The sequence below is a fragment of the Aureobasidium namibiae genome, assembly GCF_000721765.1.
Source record: "Aureobasidium namibiae CBS 147.97 unplaced genomic scaffold scaffold_26, whole genome shotgun sequence".
In the NCBI taxonomy this organism is placed as follows: Eukaryota; Fungi; Ascomycota; class Dothideomycetes; order Dothideales; family Saccotheciaceae; genus Aureobasidium; species Aureobasidium namibiae.
In genome coordinates this window covers 92787-108580 of record NW_013581183.1, presented here as the reverse complement: position 1 = coordinate 108580, position 15794 = coordinate 92787, and the positions used below count along the sequence as shown (strand labels likewise).

Below are 15794 nucleotides of genomic sequence, written 5' to 3'. Positions count from 1 at the left end.
GAGGGTATTAGGTGTGGAACTGCCAGCAGTTGTTGTTTCTTGGTTCAGGTGTGATGTCGTCCTCGGGTTGATGTTGTGCGAGATCAGCACGAGCGAGGAAGGTGAGCCGACTCGAGGCAGCTTGTCCGAGCCTTGGCGGCCCAAAAAGGTCATCCGAGGGTCAACTTGACCTCTCTCTGCACTCGTTCTCGCCAGTCTTTCCTGTTATTACATCAAAAGTAGTACTCACATGCTACCCCGCTGCCGTAGTTCCCCTCACTCAAGAGTATACATATGCCATGTAGGTCCCGATCGACCCTTCTCCTCTCTCTGTTTCTCAATTGCATCCTTGAATCTCCATCACGATCAAAATGCTTGCTGCTCCACTCCAACCACATGATATCACCTTGCCTCGTTTTCCACCAGTGCAACTCACAAAGGACACATCTTCTCAACCCTCTCCACGCGAGATCGCACAATCCTGGCTCGATCGATTCACAGCAGTCCTTTCTTCCGGAGATGCTTCACGTCTAAACGCCGTCCTGCATGAAGACAGCTGGTGGAGAGACCATGTAGCCCTTTCCTTTGATCTCCGTACTCTACACGGCCTACCTGCAATCACATCCTTCCTGTCGCCCATCCTCTCCTCTGTGAACTTACGACCATTGAGCCTGGCTGCAGAAGGCCAAGCATACGCGCCCTCCATCGTGAAACTCCCAGACCTCGAGTGGATACAGTCTATCTTCACATTCGAGACAAGCACAGGCAGAGGCCGTGGTTTCCTCCGTCTGGCTCAGGACGAAACGGGGGTTTGGAAGGCTCATATGCTGTATACAGCACTCGATGAACTGAAAGGCCACGAGGAGACCACTGGCACTCGACGCTCCCATGGCGGTCAAAACTCTTCTCTGGGCGGAAACTGGTTTGAGAGAAGACAAAGGACCTACGGTTTCACCGAATCTGAACCTACTGCTTTGATTATCGGAGCCGGACAAGCTGGCCTAAATCTTGCTGCTCGGTTGCAGGCGCTGGGCGTTTCTACCCTGATTGTAGACAGACAGACTCGTGTGGGAGATAATTGGCGTTCTCGATACCGCACGCTGGTAACTCACGACCCCGTAACTTATGCACACATGTCATACCTCCCATTCCCATCCAACTGGCCTTTGTACACGCCAAAAGACAAACTCGGAGATTGGTTCGAAGCCTATGCCAGTCTGATGGAACTCAACATCTGGCTCTCCAGCTCTGTGACCTCGGCAAAATACTCCTCATCCTCAAAGTCCTGGACGGTCGACATCACAAAAGCAGACGGAAGCAAACGATCTCTCCACCCTTCGCAGCTCATTCTCGCAACTGGGCACAGCGGCGAACCCCGTATCCCTTCTTTCCCAGGCCAAGACACTTTCACCGGAACGATCTACCACGGCAGCACACACAAAGACGCCACCCCCGAATCTGCAAATGGCAAAAAAGTCCTCGTGGTAGGCACCGGCAACAGCGGCCACGACATTGCCCAAAACTACCACGAAGCCGGTGCAGCTGCCGTCACCATGCTCCAACGCTCAGGCACTTACGTCTTGCAAGCCGAGAAAGGAGGACACATGCTCCACGCAGGCACCTACGACGAAACAGGTCCTCCAACCGAAGCAGCAGATCTCTATTCCCAATCCCTACCTCTACCCGTGCAGTTCGCTTTCGGCAGGAATCTTACCGCCTCTATCGCAGAAGCCGAAAAAGAAAATCTTGAGGGACTGCGTAAAGCAGGGTTCGCAGTAGACTTTGGCCTCGATGGATCAGGTCTGTTTCGCAAGTACATGACCAAAGGAGGCGGCTACTACATCGACGTAGGCTGCAGCTCTCTCATCACATCCGGCAAGATCAAACTCGTGCGTTGCGAAAAGGGCATCGCCGCTTTCGAACCCAATGGCGTGCGTCTCGCAGACGGCACCTTTGTAGACGCCGACGTGGTGGTTCTCGCAACAGGCTACGACAACATGCGCACTTCCTGCCGCAAAATCTTGGGAGACGAGATTGCGGATAACGTGACGGATGTCTGGGATTTGGACGACGAGGGTGAGTTGAACGGTATGTGGCGACCTTCTGGCCATCCTGGCTTTTGGTACATGGGCGGGAACCTCGCGTTGTGCAGAATTTACAGCAAGTTTCTTGCGTTGCAGATCAAAGCTGCCGAAGTGGGGTTGGGTGTAGAAAAGGAGATTTGAAAGGGGGTTAGGCGAGTTTGTAGATTGCAACCTCGGAAAAATCTACTGAGGAGATGATTTGTCTGGGGATCGTATACTTCTTGCCTTGCTGCGTGCTGCCAGAGGACAGAAATGCGTTGCATTGACCCAACGGGCTGTAGTAATGCCCGTTCTCATCTCCGTCGTTCTCCATCTTCCGCTACGCCTTTTTCCGGCTCCTGCTCAACAATGCTTACTCAAATTTTTGCTAGCTTGATTGTTTTTGTATGAAAAGTTTGTGTTCCTTTGGGCATTTGGAGATGTGCTTGGTCGAAGCTTGACTGCCAATTCCTTGCTTGTTTCTTGTGTTTTCGAGGTGTTGTGGCTTGCAGCGGAGGAGGACTGAAATTTGGCTTTACTGCCTTTGCATCTCTGGGTATGGGTATGGGGATGGGTATGGTGCGTTCTGAGCGCGAGGCCTTTGTGTTCGGGGGGCGGCGTGGTGGAGTGTGGCTGTTGGAAGGGGTGCTTGGTGTCGTGGGGCAAAGACGTAAGGGGAGGCTTTCGCTAATGTGGTGGGAGTCGAGGAGGCATTCGTTCTTTGTGTTGTCTGTAGTGTCGTCAGTTTCTTGATGCGCAGTATGATCGCTCTTTCAGCTTGTTTGGGGATTGACAGCACAGAGCCGATATGGTCTTGCACACCGCTATGCTTCCAGTGTGATAGTAGGACGGCTGATTGGAAGGGTATGGTTGTGTATGATACCGAACGCACGATCAACAGCGACGAAAGAGAGATTTGAGATCGAAATAGACTGGGGATAATGTTTTCATTTCATGTCCGTCATGAGATATAGTAAGATTAACTAATTTTTTGTGATATAGAAGAGAGTCGTTGCGGCTTTACACCAAAACAGATCAGCCAGCGATCTGTTTAGCGGGCGCAGTAACCACCGTCAATGACGAGGTCGGAACCGGTGGTGTAGGTGGAGGCGTCGGAGCAGAAGTAGACGTAGGCAGCCTTGAGCTCCTTGGCCTCACCGTCACGGCCCATGGGGATCATGGAGTGCCACAGCTTCTGGGTGTCCTTGTCGACAAAGTCCGAAAGACCAGTGTCAATGTATCCGGGGGAGATGGAGTTGACACGGGCAAAGTCGCGCCACTCGTTGGCGAGGGAGCGGGCCATGTGGATGCAGCCGGCCTTGGCGACGTTGTAAGAGGTCTGCTCTTGAGGGAAGTTGGCGATGTGGCCGGACATGGAGGCGGTGATGACGAAAGAGCCGGTCTTGCGCTCCTTGAAGTGGTGGCCGACGGCCTTGGCGCAGTATGCGACACCGAGGAGATCGGTCTGGATGACCTCCTCGAAGGCGGAGATCTCGCCGTCAAGGATACCAGAGTCGGCGGTCTTGCCGGCGTTGGCGACAAAGGCGTCAATCTGGCCAAAGTCGGCAATGACGTCCTTGATGAGCTGCTGGCACGACTCGTAGTTGGCGACGTCGAGCTTGTAGGCCTTGGCCTTGATGCCGTACTCCTTCTCGAGAGCGGCGGCGTTCTTTTCACCACCCTCCTTACGGCCAGCGTAGGTGATGGCAACATTGCCGCCCATCTCGGCGACACCGCGAGCGGCCTCGATACCCATACCACGGGGACCCGAGGCACCGGTGACGATGGTGACCTTGCCCTTCATGGACAGGAGGTCGAGAAGCTTCTCACTCTTGGGAATAGCGATAGGCATGTTGATGTGATGTGGGGGGGGTTTGTTGGTAGAAAAAAGGGAGGATTGATTTGTATGAAGAGAGGATGGAGAGAGGAAAAGATGTGCAGGGGAGGAGATAGCTATTTAAAAAAGAAGCTTCATCCAATCCATCACTTACCGCTCGATGGGCTGAGGTCATGATTTTTGCTGAGACCCAGCCCAAAAGTCGTCGTGCAGCTTCAACATCCTTCTACACTGACCTCATAGGCGGGGTCGTGGGGCTGAAGGTGGCCCGGTCAACGAGCCTCAACAGATAACAAACCGACACTGGCATCCTTTTTGACACGCAAAGTTGCGGCTTAGGAGGAGAGAGAATGAAAGGGCCGAATTCTGTCTTGTTTGTGGCACCGACTTCTGCAACATTTTCCGTGGCAGGAGCAACTGATGATCCACTGGTGGGACACAAAAACCACATGGCCTCGTGTGATGTCAAGGGCACGGTCTGCTTGATCGAAAAGCTGCCGACAGCTCCGGTGTCATTGCCCCGCCAAATCCTCGATCTTCACCACCCCTCGGCGCTGCACGGACGACAAACAGTCCACCAAACTTGGACATCAACGATCGTGTTGCTGCATCGACGATGTTTTGGCAAGAGGACAGAATTCACAAGAAGGTCGCCATGGAAGGCCCTTTTGCAATTAATGAATCTGCTTTTGTCTTTGGCCTTCCACATTGATCTGAGGTCGTCGTGCAAACAAAGGCGAGCTGCTTTAGCGGGGTTGACTTCATCTCGTCGCCAACTGCGCCCACTCGGGTGCCGCTAAACAGAGAGGGGGCTGCAGCTATCGGACGACCACAAACAATTGCTACACGTGTCTATATTGGCTGTCCAACGGCAATACGATCGTAATTTCGTACTAGCAGCAGCTCGAGTCGACGATTTCACAATGTCTGCTCGAGCCCAAACCTCCGTGACTTCGGATCCGGACGCTTGGATCACTTCCGCCGGATCGCATCTATGGGACGTAGTACAATACAAAGCCTCAACATCCTCTCGTCAATCTTTTCCGCACAGCAAATGGGTTTTCCTACGCTTTTCGGCTTCTCAACGACACTCGGCTCTGTGCATTAATGGTATCTACCCCTGCATGAGCACCCCGCAGTGTTTCCGAACAGCAACATCTGCAACAGTGACCCGGTTCCTGCAGCGTGAATTGTTGCTGAACCTGTCACTTACATTCATTGGGATCACATGATATATGAAAAGGCAATGGTGAGGTAGAGCATTCGAGAATCGCTGAAGTGTTTCCCAAGCATTCCTGGTGTGGCTCACGATGATATGGAACTTCGGGTTTGGGACTGCAATCAGAGAGAACACACTGACAAGGACCAGAGTCTTTACAAACAAAAACTCAGACGTCGTTGATGTCCAGAGTTGACCTAGTAGGAAGCCCACTGGCATTGGAAGATATCCTCAACACCATCGCCCCGGACCCGTACCAACGATTACCTCATAACATCGGGTGGCATCAAGAGCTAGGAAAGAACAAAGGCAGAACCCGCCCGAAGGAGCATTCGCGCAGTGTGCAATGGCGAGCTGCAGGACACTCTAGCAATGACCATGAAGCCCTATTGCGGTGGACGATTTGACGTTTGCATTCAGGAGATAAGGAAGACCCTTAGAAACCCCGGAGCGTTGCACAAACTCGAATGGGGACATGGAATGTCAAGTCGAAAATGCTGCAGTCTGCCCGAGAGCATAGCTTGATTATGGCAAACGAGTCAGCCTTTCCGCGGCCAGGCAGACGAATCCGGACTTTTTCGGCACCAACATGCTACCACTCTCTTTCTCTTTCAATATCGTGCAATGGCCGTACACTTTCCGAGTCTCATCAAAAGACATAAAGCTGTGTTTGGAATTTTCGAAAGATTCCGGATGTTGCGAGTACCACCCTGGCTGAAACCCGATATACCCCTTCCGACTTTAACGGCAAATTAGGACTTTGTCCATGCTTAGAGCCGTACATGAGCTGTTCTTGAGTGTCCTTGGTGATCTGGGTAGTGCGAGTACAAGTGTCATCGTGAGTTTCGTCCAAGATCTGTGATATTTCATCTTTTTGAACCAAACCCATGTTTTCATTCTTGTCACAACTTCCAGACTACCTACCCTTATGTATTTCTCAAACTCACCTACTACCCTACAATCGATCAAACGGCCCAGCGGCAACCTACCTGTTCCTTCTCCGAGGAAGGGCAAGATTGCCACGGTTCAAATCCTTTTTGCGTCGTGTTGTGAGCGATACTTTCGCTTTTATTTTTGCCTTGACTGGCTACTTTGGACTCTCTCACAGCGACATGAAGTTGTATTGTATGGTATGAAAAGGCACAGTGATGATGAATCACAAGCGGTTGTCCAGAGAGATGAAGAGAAGTAGATGGTTTCAGTGGATGAGGGTCTATTTCTCCAGAGATTTGTGTAATTCTATGCTGATATGTGATGGAAATTGGTACATTGAGAGATTCGCCTACTTTGGCCTTTCTCACGGTGACGAACAATAGTTATGTATGCTATAAACATGCATAGTGGTGATAAACTGGAAGAGAGTGTCCAAAGAGATGTGAAAGAGTAGACCATCTCAATGGATATTAGTCTGTTGTTCGAAGGTATTGTGCATCTTTATGGTGTGGTATAATTGAACTTAGGGATTGGGAGTTTCACCAAAACATGCAGAGTCGTATCCAGCTTGGAGGTGTTGTCCAAAAAGATTCTTTGAGGCAACTGCTTTCAATGGACCTGGACTTGCTTTTGAAAGTACTGTGCACTTTTATAGTGGGATGTGGCAGCTGCTTGTACATTCAGATGTTATAAAAATGTCATCTCCAGCTCTGCAGGAGATGGTCTTGCGTGGTCGGCCAATGACCATAAACTTCCGTCTAACATGCGTTGCATTGACCACTTCTGCACAGATGAAATTGGATCCTTGTCTTCTTCAACGAATGCTTTGTATTTCCAAACATCAGGTTGGTTTTCCGGTGGCTGATCACCAAGAGTCAATTTCTGTAATCCAACATCAGAGGCATCGTCGGTGCTCTCGATGAGTGTGAATCGAAACCGGTCTTTATGCCAGCGCGCGAAGCTTGACCATGCGCCATGAACAAAGCTTTCGTCAAAGTCTGGACGAGAAAGAACAATTTGCTCCAACCTCGGCATACGACCTAGTGCGTTTTTAAGATCACGACCATACAGACCATTGTACAGTGCAAGCAAGCGTAGCTTGGGCCATCTTTCGAACATGTAATCATTGATCGTATAGTGGATTGACTCAAAATCATAGTCCTCGAGATCAGGAATGATGTGAGAGTAATCAGGGTCCCAGTATGCGAGATAGAGCTCATCTCTCACGCTGCAGAACTCCTCGAGGTGAACCAGCTGCTCGAAGCCTTGCCTGAGAATCGGGCGCAACTTTTCAGTCACGTCTTCAAAAGGATAATGAGAGCGCAGTGGCATGTTGATGATCAAACGCTTGAGACTGGGACCAAGCAGAGTAAAGAGCTCTGTAATCTGGTTGATGATCTTCCGGTCTCGGATCATACGTCCAGGGAATGGTGCGAGGTAAAGATTCTGTATGCTGGACAGCAAAACGGGCAGACGTGGATTGGCAAGTGATGCCGTGAGCAAAGTGTCCAGTCGCCATGGTGTGTCGATGTAGAGGCAATGTGTGTAAAGCAAGGTCTTTGCAATGCGACTGGTAGCCCTGGAGACTGTGAGGAGAGCCACCAATGATTTGGTCGTGATATGTGATGCTGGATACGCTAAATAGTTGTGATCAGGTATCGTGAACCATATGATGCAGCTCAGAATCTCGACGGGTAGATAGACTGAGGTGGCCATATGTGCAGTAGCAATTGCCCCCGAAATACTGAAAAGGGAAGAACTGAAGCGGATCAAGCAGCACTGATGTGTTCAATAGCGAAAGGAATTCACGAATTTGTAGTCAGTCGGTGTCTCGAGTAAGCTTGCGGCGACGAAGACCTTCGAAGGAAACGAGGTCAGAAATGACGTCGAGAATACACCATGGAAATTGGCGGCGGTGGAATGACGAATCGTATATAATACTGTCGCAACGATCTCCACGCTCTTGGATGATGAGAAGAGATGGGAAGAGTGTTGCATGACGCGCCCGAGAAGGCGGGCAGGTGCAAAGGTCGGATTCCTCGGGCCGAGACACCACCCTTTGCCCGATTCAACCACAAACACGAAAAGATGTTTGGAGTATGCATTATGTTAATCTACTGTCTCAAAGGCCACCATTCTTGCTCTCTTCGGGATAACGTCTGGGTCTAGTGAGTTTTACAGAGTAGGAACAGTGATGAGATATAGCCTCTCCGAGCCGAGACGTCCTTTACCTTCCTTCTCTGCCTCCTCAGCGACGGGTGGAAGCTCTTGTGTAGCGTTGATATGGCGACCCGTGAGTACCTTGTAACGAGGATCAGCAGCAAGCGCGACCATGGCGTCCGCACACAGCTCGGGTTCCTGACGTTTGATCTCGCTGCTCGTAGCCATCTTCAAGAAGCCCTGCATTGCGGGATGCTGAATATGTTCCTTGTTGATGGCGTTCTCGGCAGAGCCCAGCTCTGTTTTCACCATGCCTGGATGAACAGCGAAAGATAAGATGTCGGTGCCTTCGAGCTCTACGCTCAAGCTTTCGTGGAATTTGCTGATGGCGGCCTTGGATGATGAGTAGGCGGTCATGACGGGAAGTGACATAGTGGCCACGGCGGAACTGGTAGTGAGGAGGACACCGGTATTTCTCTTGAGCATAGAGGGTAGTACTGCTCGGATCAATGCTACTGGCGCACGTACATTGACTTCGTACACACGCCACCAGATGTCCATGTCTTCCTCCTCGACAGATAGGGGACTGATGCGAGAAATGCCTGCATTATTGACCAGAATGTCGACGGGTCCTAGCTCTCTCTCAACATCTGCCACAATCTTTTGGGCAGCACCTTTGGCAGTAACATCCGCTACAATCGAAATCGCTTTGCCGTTGGCCGATTTGATCTCATTAACTAATGTAAGGAGATCTTGCTCGCGCCGGGCGACAGCAGCGACAGATGCGCCAGCGGCAGCAAAGGCCTTTGAGATCGACCGACCGAGGCCGACTGATGAGCCAGTGACAATGACCTAGATTGCGAGTCAGTCTCTACTCCTGGAGATGCTCATAAGAGTCGTTGACGAACCACTTTTCCCTGAAGCTTGCCAGCATACTGGGCTGGAGAAATGGCTTCGTAGCTCCCGTAAATGACAGGCAAAGTGGAGTCTGCGCTGGTAGCCATGATGAAATACGTTATCGAATTGAGTTCAGGATCTGATGAAGTGCCTAGGATGAAAGTGAGACGACCAGTCCACTCCTGCTTATATATGTGCTTTGCCGTCGGAACACTAACTGACCGAGTCAAAGAGCACACGCTGTTGCATCCTACGCTTGGCAATTCACGCCATCATAAAGCAGCGGACAAATTGTGGGCCGACTGGTATGCAAACAACAAACACTAGCGATAATCATCGCACGGAGAAACAGGCAGCATCATGGAGTTAGGAGATAAGCGTACCACCGGCCTCAGATTGGCAGACTCATCCCCGTCTGAAGACAACTTTCAGAGTATAGAGCACCAGTTATAATTTCCAAGATCTGCTTTGTAAAGACATGCAACCAAGCTATAGGGGTAATCCGCTGAGATGTGTTACAATGCAAGTTCTCGGCGAACGTATCTGTCAGTCGTCGTGAACCTCAAGGCATCACAGAAACCTAGGTATATGCTCAACGAACACCCAGGTCCGAAGCCTGATCTAATCTCTGAGTACTTTTGTCTCCAACCACTTGTGCACGGCAGCGTACGTGTCCTCACAGACTTGTCTTCGTGCATCAGAACTCCGGCCTGGCTTTCTGCCGAACTCGTCCGTGAAACCGTGTCTGACACCCATAGCAAGGAGCCACTTATAAGTGCCCCGCTCCCAACCCTTGTCCCACCCAGAGTTAGGAATGTCTTCATCAGCAAGTGAGTAGATCATATTCCGAGCTTCACGACACAACATGTCGTGCTGAGCTCCGATCAAACAAACCCACTTCGGCAACTCCTGCTTGCTCGCATAGCAGGGACTGAGCAGCTGCTGAGTTCGATCCTGGCCCGCAGGCACATATGCCCAATTCAGAGCTGGCCCGACTGTGTTGAGTGATTCGGACTTCTTCTCCTTGTAAAGACGTTCAGACCACTTGACTGGCGGAGGATGGCTCCAGTCGGTGACAGGAAAGTAGGATACTGCTGCTTTTATTCGACCCTGCAGCTCAGACAGTTGACACGCGGTAAGTGCCAGAGAACCTCCTGCACTGAAACCTCCCATGATTACACGAGACTTGTCGATGTTCAGCGTTTCATCGTCAATGACTGCGCGGGCGACTGCAGCAATATCCAGAGTAGGCACCGGAAATCGATGAACAGGCGCCTTACTGTAGTTCAAGCTCACAACCACCATTCCGGTACGCTCACACCATGATCTGCAGAACGAGTCGTCGATTGATGCATCACAGCATACAAATCCTCCACCGTGAATGTTGATGTAAAGTGGAAGGGCAGTCTTGTTTCCTTCAAGTCGAGCTTTGGGCATGAAGATTCGGACAGGGAGCTTTGGTCGGCATGGATATGCCTTGACAAGAGTTGGCTGTGTCTTGGTGGGCGGACCGAACAATCGCAGGTAGGCTAGTTGCAGCGCGATGTAGAGCTTGACAGCCCACACGAGGAAAAAGTATTGAACGCGAAGGCCAAATGATTCAAGTTCAGCAACGATGGGAGTGCTGTTGTGGAGCTTTGGGCCCTTTGCAAGTAGAGCTTCGGCTTGCTCGTCCAGTGGCATGTTTGCAGTCATCGTTGTGGTATATGATAGCAGAGTATCGTTGGAGGTGAGGGAAGGTTGCGCAGACGCTAAAGAAAGTACTTGCAATTTTTTACCTGGCTCGCATTCGAGGCCCGATACGGTATCGATCTCGAGGTTTCTGGGCGAAGGCCTCCAAACATCGTATGGCTTGAAAGTGGAGTCTGAATATTGAGAACTCAGCGTTGCTGGATGGTCCATGCTTGACAATCCTTGAAAGAGTGGTATCTAACGGCCGTAAACCTCAGCATCAGCAATTGTTGCTGCCTCGGGCTGGAACAAGACACGGGTCGACTATATCTATGGGACTTCTTTGTGCCGATGAGCGTCTGTACTCAGAGCAATCAGAGAAGCGGTTCCGAATACTTTCGAGACGCGTAGCGCTGTAAGATCATATAGACAGGCACACACTTCTGAGAAAGAGTCCAACAGAGTTTGCCGGCAACCCATCTGGACTGCTGAGAGGCAGCACAATCGTAGAGAGTCTTGCATTAGATTGGTATCGAGGCGGAAGTCTGACAAAGAAGAAGAGATGCAGCCAGGAGATTGCAAGAGGATCCGAAGCTTAGCCATGGTCCAAGCTCCCGTTGCCGATCCCGCTTCCCCAACCCCATCTCGTGTCTAGGCAGACAACCTAGGTACCTAGCTTGACTCCAACACCTGCCAAATCAACAAGATGGCAGGCAATAATAGGACTGAGCGTACACCTTTGCTCGATGGCGATGCGCCCGAAGCCGATCGTACTGACTCAACCGAGTCGATTAGTACTCGTTTCAAGCGCTTCTTGCAACGCAATGGTGTCTATCTCATCATTATACTTCTGCTGCTGCTGGTCCTCATTCCGTTGATTATTCAGACCATTCGTAGCAGCACTGGTCACCATGATTCTCATGATCATGACGAAACACCTTCTGATCCTCCATCAAACGATACTGAGCTTTGTACATCTGCCGCATGTGTGCTCGCATCTGCCAACATCATTCGCAGCCTTGCGCCAAAGTAAGACTGACCAACCATTCACACTTTGAAAACCAAAGCTAAAACAATATCAGCTACGAGAAGCTGGATCCATGTGATGACTTCCGCACATATGTCTGCGCTGGCTTTGATGCTTCGCACGAGATTCGTGAGGATCAAGCTGGCGTGGGCAACCTCCAAATCATGAACGAGAACAACCAGCTCATCTTGAAGCACATTCTGGAGTCTCCTGCTCCTGAGGATACTTCACTGTTCTGGACTGCAGCCAACCCGGATAAGGAGATTTTCAGCAAGTTGCAAGATGGCTACAACGCCTGCATGAACGAGACCCTGCTTGCTGATATCGGATCAAAGCCTTTGTTGGACGTTCTCTTCAAGCTTGACAAGATTTATGCTACGGAAAATCCCAAGTCGAGCAAGAAAGATGAATCACTCACCAAGGCCATCGAATACCTTATGGAGATTGGCGTCTCAGGTCCGGTTTCCGTTGACGTTGGTGCTGATGACAAAGATCCTGATGTCAATATCGTCTCTGTCGGTGCTCCGTACTCATTTGGATTGCCCAGTAAGCAGTACTATGAACGTGAAGAGATCGTCGCGTCATACAAAGGAACTATCGGAACTGTCTTGGAGGCTCTTCTCAAAGAAGCCAACCCAAAAGCCTTCTCCTTCATGTATGATGGAGAAAACGAACCATCAACACTGAGCAAAGATCTTGTCGATAGCCTAGTGGCACTCGAGAAATCCATGGCTGATGCTGCTCCTGACCCTGAGGATGCTGCCGATGTCACGAAGTACTACAACCCGCGTACGTTGAAGGAGACCGAGAGCTACAACTCTGAGATTTCTGTCAAGCATATCTTGGATACATTCGCCAGTGACTACACTCCTTCGAAGATCATCGTTGGCTCGCCCGATTATCTCAAGAAGCTTTCCAAGATTCTCAAGTCGTCGTCAAGAAACACTATCAAGACCTACTTGGTCTGGAAGGTCGTGCAATCGTGGGGTGGAGCTGTTGAGGACCCAGCCGTACAACCCCTTCTACGCTTCAGAAACAAGCTGCAAGGCAAAGCCCCTGATGTCAAGCAAGAGCGTTGGAGAACGTGCGTGAGCAATGTTGGCAGCGATCTTGGTAAGTCCAAACACATCGTGTTGCGCATTCAAAACTCATACTGACATGAAACAGAATGGATCATGAGCCGCTTCTTCGTGGAACGTGCATTCTCCAAGGAGGCCAAGGACTTGGGTGATCAGATCATCCTCGACATCAAGGACGAGTTCACCATCAAGCTCAACGAATCAGAATGGATGACCGAAAGCGTTCGTCAGCTCGCAATCGAAAAGGTGCATCTCATTCGCCAAAAGATCGGTTACCCCACTCAAAGCCCTGACATAACCAATGCCGGAGAATTGCAAGAATACTACAGCAACATCAGCATTTCCCCAACCACATACTTCGCAAACAAGTTGTCAGTGGTTACTCACGACGTCCGCGAAAGCTGGTCACAGGTGGGCAAGCCAGTCGATAAAGATGAGTGGGGAATGAGCGCTCAAACGGTCAATGCCTATTATAACCCTCCCGGGAACGAGATCGTGTTTCCGGCAGGAATTATGCAAGCTCCAGTCTTCTACGACCCTTCCATCCCTAAGTACCTGTCTTACGGGGCTTTCGGAGCTGTTGCTGGTCATGAGCTATCACACGCTTTCGACTCATCCGGCAGAAACTACGATCAGAACGGCAACTACACTGATTGGTGGGACAAGTCCACGATCGAGGCCTTCAAGACCAAGACTGATTGCTTCGTCGAGCAATATCATAACTACACTGTCCCCACAAAGAGTGGTCGTCTGCCAATCAATGGCAAGCTTACATTGGGTGAAAACATTGCAGATGCTGGTGGTCTTACCGCTGCTTACCAGTCCTGGAAGCGTCGCGATGACGAGAAGGCAGATCTCAAGTTGCCTGGCCTGGACCACTTCACAAAGGAGCAGGTCTTCTTCCTCGCATATGGTCAAACGTGGTGTGGCAAGATGAGGTATGTCAATCGTTGATTTTTGAACGTTATAGTAGCGCTGACGAAGTATAGGGAGGAGCAAATCGTGCAGAGAATCTACACTGACCCTCACAGCCCTGACATGTTCAGAATTAAGGTATGTTCGAGCAAATTCATCACCGATTCATCGATACTAATGAGCAGCAGGGTACAACCGCCAATTCACGCGAGTTCAGAGAAGCCTTCAGCTGTCCTATTAAGGCACCCACTTGTGAGCTTTGGTAAGCGGGATTATGATCCTTCTTGGGCAATGGCATTTTGGAGCAAGTGTATGACTAGGGAGTAGCACGTATATAGCATTTGATTCACTTGTCGTCTTATCTGATTCGAGCAAGCGAACCTGCATAAGGTTGTGCTTCAGACTGTGTTGTACATATACATGTTTGTGCATTTTTGCGCATCGACGACGACGACGCAGGATCACACGAATCTTGGCCAGTCCCACTTGTTACGTAGATACATGGATCTGTGCAAACCTGTCTTCACGCAACAGGATGGGAATGACTCTTTGGCGAGCAACGAGATCCTGAAGCTCACCACGAACTCTGGCTCAATATATGCCGCGATCAATTGACAGGGAAACGTGTGAGGTGCTTCGCGCCAGCTGAAATACACGACGACATTTGCAGCAATACCCTCCAGCCAATGGGTCAGAAGCAACTCGCAGATTGTGGCCCTTAGGCTCGCGCGAATGTGTATACACCTGTCTTCCGCACCATGCCTAACATTATGAGCAGGAGACAGCGAAGTCTTCTTGACCGTCAATACAGAAGGTTCGAATCGACAGTTCGCTCGGAAACAAGCCGTCTCTCCTGGCTGGACAAAGCATTTGATCTTGTGCTTCTTACATTCTGCACCTGCTGCTGGATCAGCTTTCTGAAGAGAGCTGCACAATAAGCAATGGAAGCTTACAGGCTCGCGTGAGCTGTGGCTTGTTAGCGTTATTTGAAGAGACACTGTCTCTATGCTCAAGACGCGGACGCTTATTGTTACTGGTCATAACGATTGATTGGTGAGTACTGGGCTATGATGGACAACATTATATGGCGACATCCTATAGTGCAGGGCCGGCGAGAACTGCGGGCTGCGGCGGGGTGATCCTGTTCAGCTGGAATCGGCCGTTGGCGAGCCGCCTGGGCAATCAAGCACCGAGGCAGGACGAAAGGTATAGAGGCCCGCGTGGGATGATTCACACACATTTTCAGAATTAGAGTCGATTGATTCTTCATGTGCTCTGTGCATGAAATCGCACTTCAGAAGGAGAACTTCCTTAGGAGAGGACGAACGACGTGTCGGTCTCAGATGTTCGAAGCGTGATGCAAAACCCGTGTCAGTTTGCCGGGAAAGAGCGCTGTGCTCCTTGCTTTTGCTCTGCAACTTGACTGGCAGCCATGACCGTGTGCAGCATCCACAACGTTGGACTTTGTAGACCTCAATATCCAGCCAGGCTTCAGAATCGGACCTTTACCATAGGGCATTCTGGTTGCAGTCGCCATGCAGCCACCCATCACCAGAGGCTTCTCGAACATCTCAAAGAGAGGATGCAGACGGCACATCAAGACTCCTACAGGATCTTGTCCCCATCGTCTACCGGATTCAGACCGTGGATGATCTCGACCGAGGTCGTATCGACTGCCCACATGCTTGCCACGAGACGTACCGAGTGAAGAGGAAGAGACGGATATTGAGCAGCGCACCAGGCTGAGAGCCTAGACAACCTCGCGCATATCACTGCGGCATTGCCGGACAGTCTAGCACTCGCCATACATGACTGGGCGCCGTCGATAGCTTGTTGCAAGGTGCTATCTGGCGGGTCTGCGTGCTCCACAGACAGATCACGTAAAAGTAAGAACGAGCCGGCAGATGCGACATATCCCAACGACAAGACGCCAAGTGAGGCTCCATCGCTAACGTAAGTCTACATCGCTGTGATCTGGGAGTCAAATATCTCTTGGCTGTGTTTCCGAAAAAGA

General features: G+C 50.6%; 6 protein-coding genes across 6 annotated transcripts; 2 read left to right on the top strand and 4 right to left on the bottom strand.

Moving 5' to 3' along the window:
* Nucleotides 1–350: 350 nt before the first annotated feature.
* Nucleotides 351–2204, top strand: M436DRAFT_76752 (FAD/NAD(P)-binding domain-containing protein; the record flags this gene model as incomplete). Its single annotated transcript, XM_013567403.1, has 1 exon — nt 351–2204. The coding sequence occupies one exon, from the start codon at nt 351–353 to the stop codon at nt 2202–2204; it is 1854 nt and encodes a 617-aa protein (XP_013422857.1).
* An 889-nt stretch (nt 2205–3093) lies between these two features.
* Nucleotides 3094–3894, bottom strand: M436DRAFT_86211 (mannitol dehydrogenase; the record flags this gene model as incomplete). Its single annotated transcript, XM_013567402.1, has 1 exon — nt 3094–3894. One exon carries the CDS (start codon nt 3892–3894, stop codon nt 3094–3096), a length of 801 nt encoding a protein of 266 aa, XP_013422856.1.
* Nucleotides 3895–6718: 2824 nt separating this feature from the next.
* Nucleotides 6719–7747, bottom strand: M436DRAFT_76750 (uncharacterized protein; the record flags this gene model as incomplete). The annotated part of the gene is made up of 1 exon (XM_013567401.1): nt 6719–7747. The coding sequence occupies one exon, from the start codon at nt 7745–7747 to the stop codon at nt 6719–6721; it is 1029 nt and encodes a 342-aa protein (XP_013422855.1).
* A 738-nt stretch (nt 7748–8485) lies between these two features.
* M436DRAFT_11512 (NAD(P)-binding protein) lies at nt 8486–9150 on the bottom strand (the record flags this gene model as incomplete). The annotated part of the gene is made up of 2 exons (XM_013567334.1): nt 8486–9043; nt 9100–9150. Coding segments are annotated over 2 exons (609 nt in total), but the record flags the coding sequence as incomplete, so codon positions are not given.
* A 559-nt stretch (nt 9151–9709) lies between these two features.
* On the bottom strand, nt 9710–10771 carry M436DRAFT_76748 (alpha/beta-hydrolase; the record flags this gene model as incomplete). Its single annotated transcript, XM_013567400.1, has 1 exon — nt 9710–10771. The coding sequence occupies one exon, from the start codon at nt 10769–10771 to the stop codon at nt 9710–9712; it is 1062 nt and encodes a 353-aa protein (XP_013422854.1).
* A 694-nt stretch (nt 10772–11465) lies between these two features.
* On the top strand, nt 11466–14046 carry M436DRAFT_86207 (endothelin-converting enzyme; the record flags this gene model as incomplete). Its single annotated transcript, XM_013567399.1, has 5 exons — nt 11466–11788; nt 11842–12899; nt 12954–13803; nt 13855–13918; nt 13969–14046. The coding sequence occupies 5 exons, from the start codon at nt 11466–11468 to the stop codon at nt 14044–14046; spliced, it is 2373 nt and encodes a 790-aa protein (XP_013422853.1).
* Nucleotides 14047–15794: the final 1748 nt, after the last annotated feature.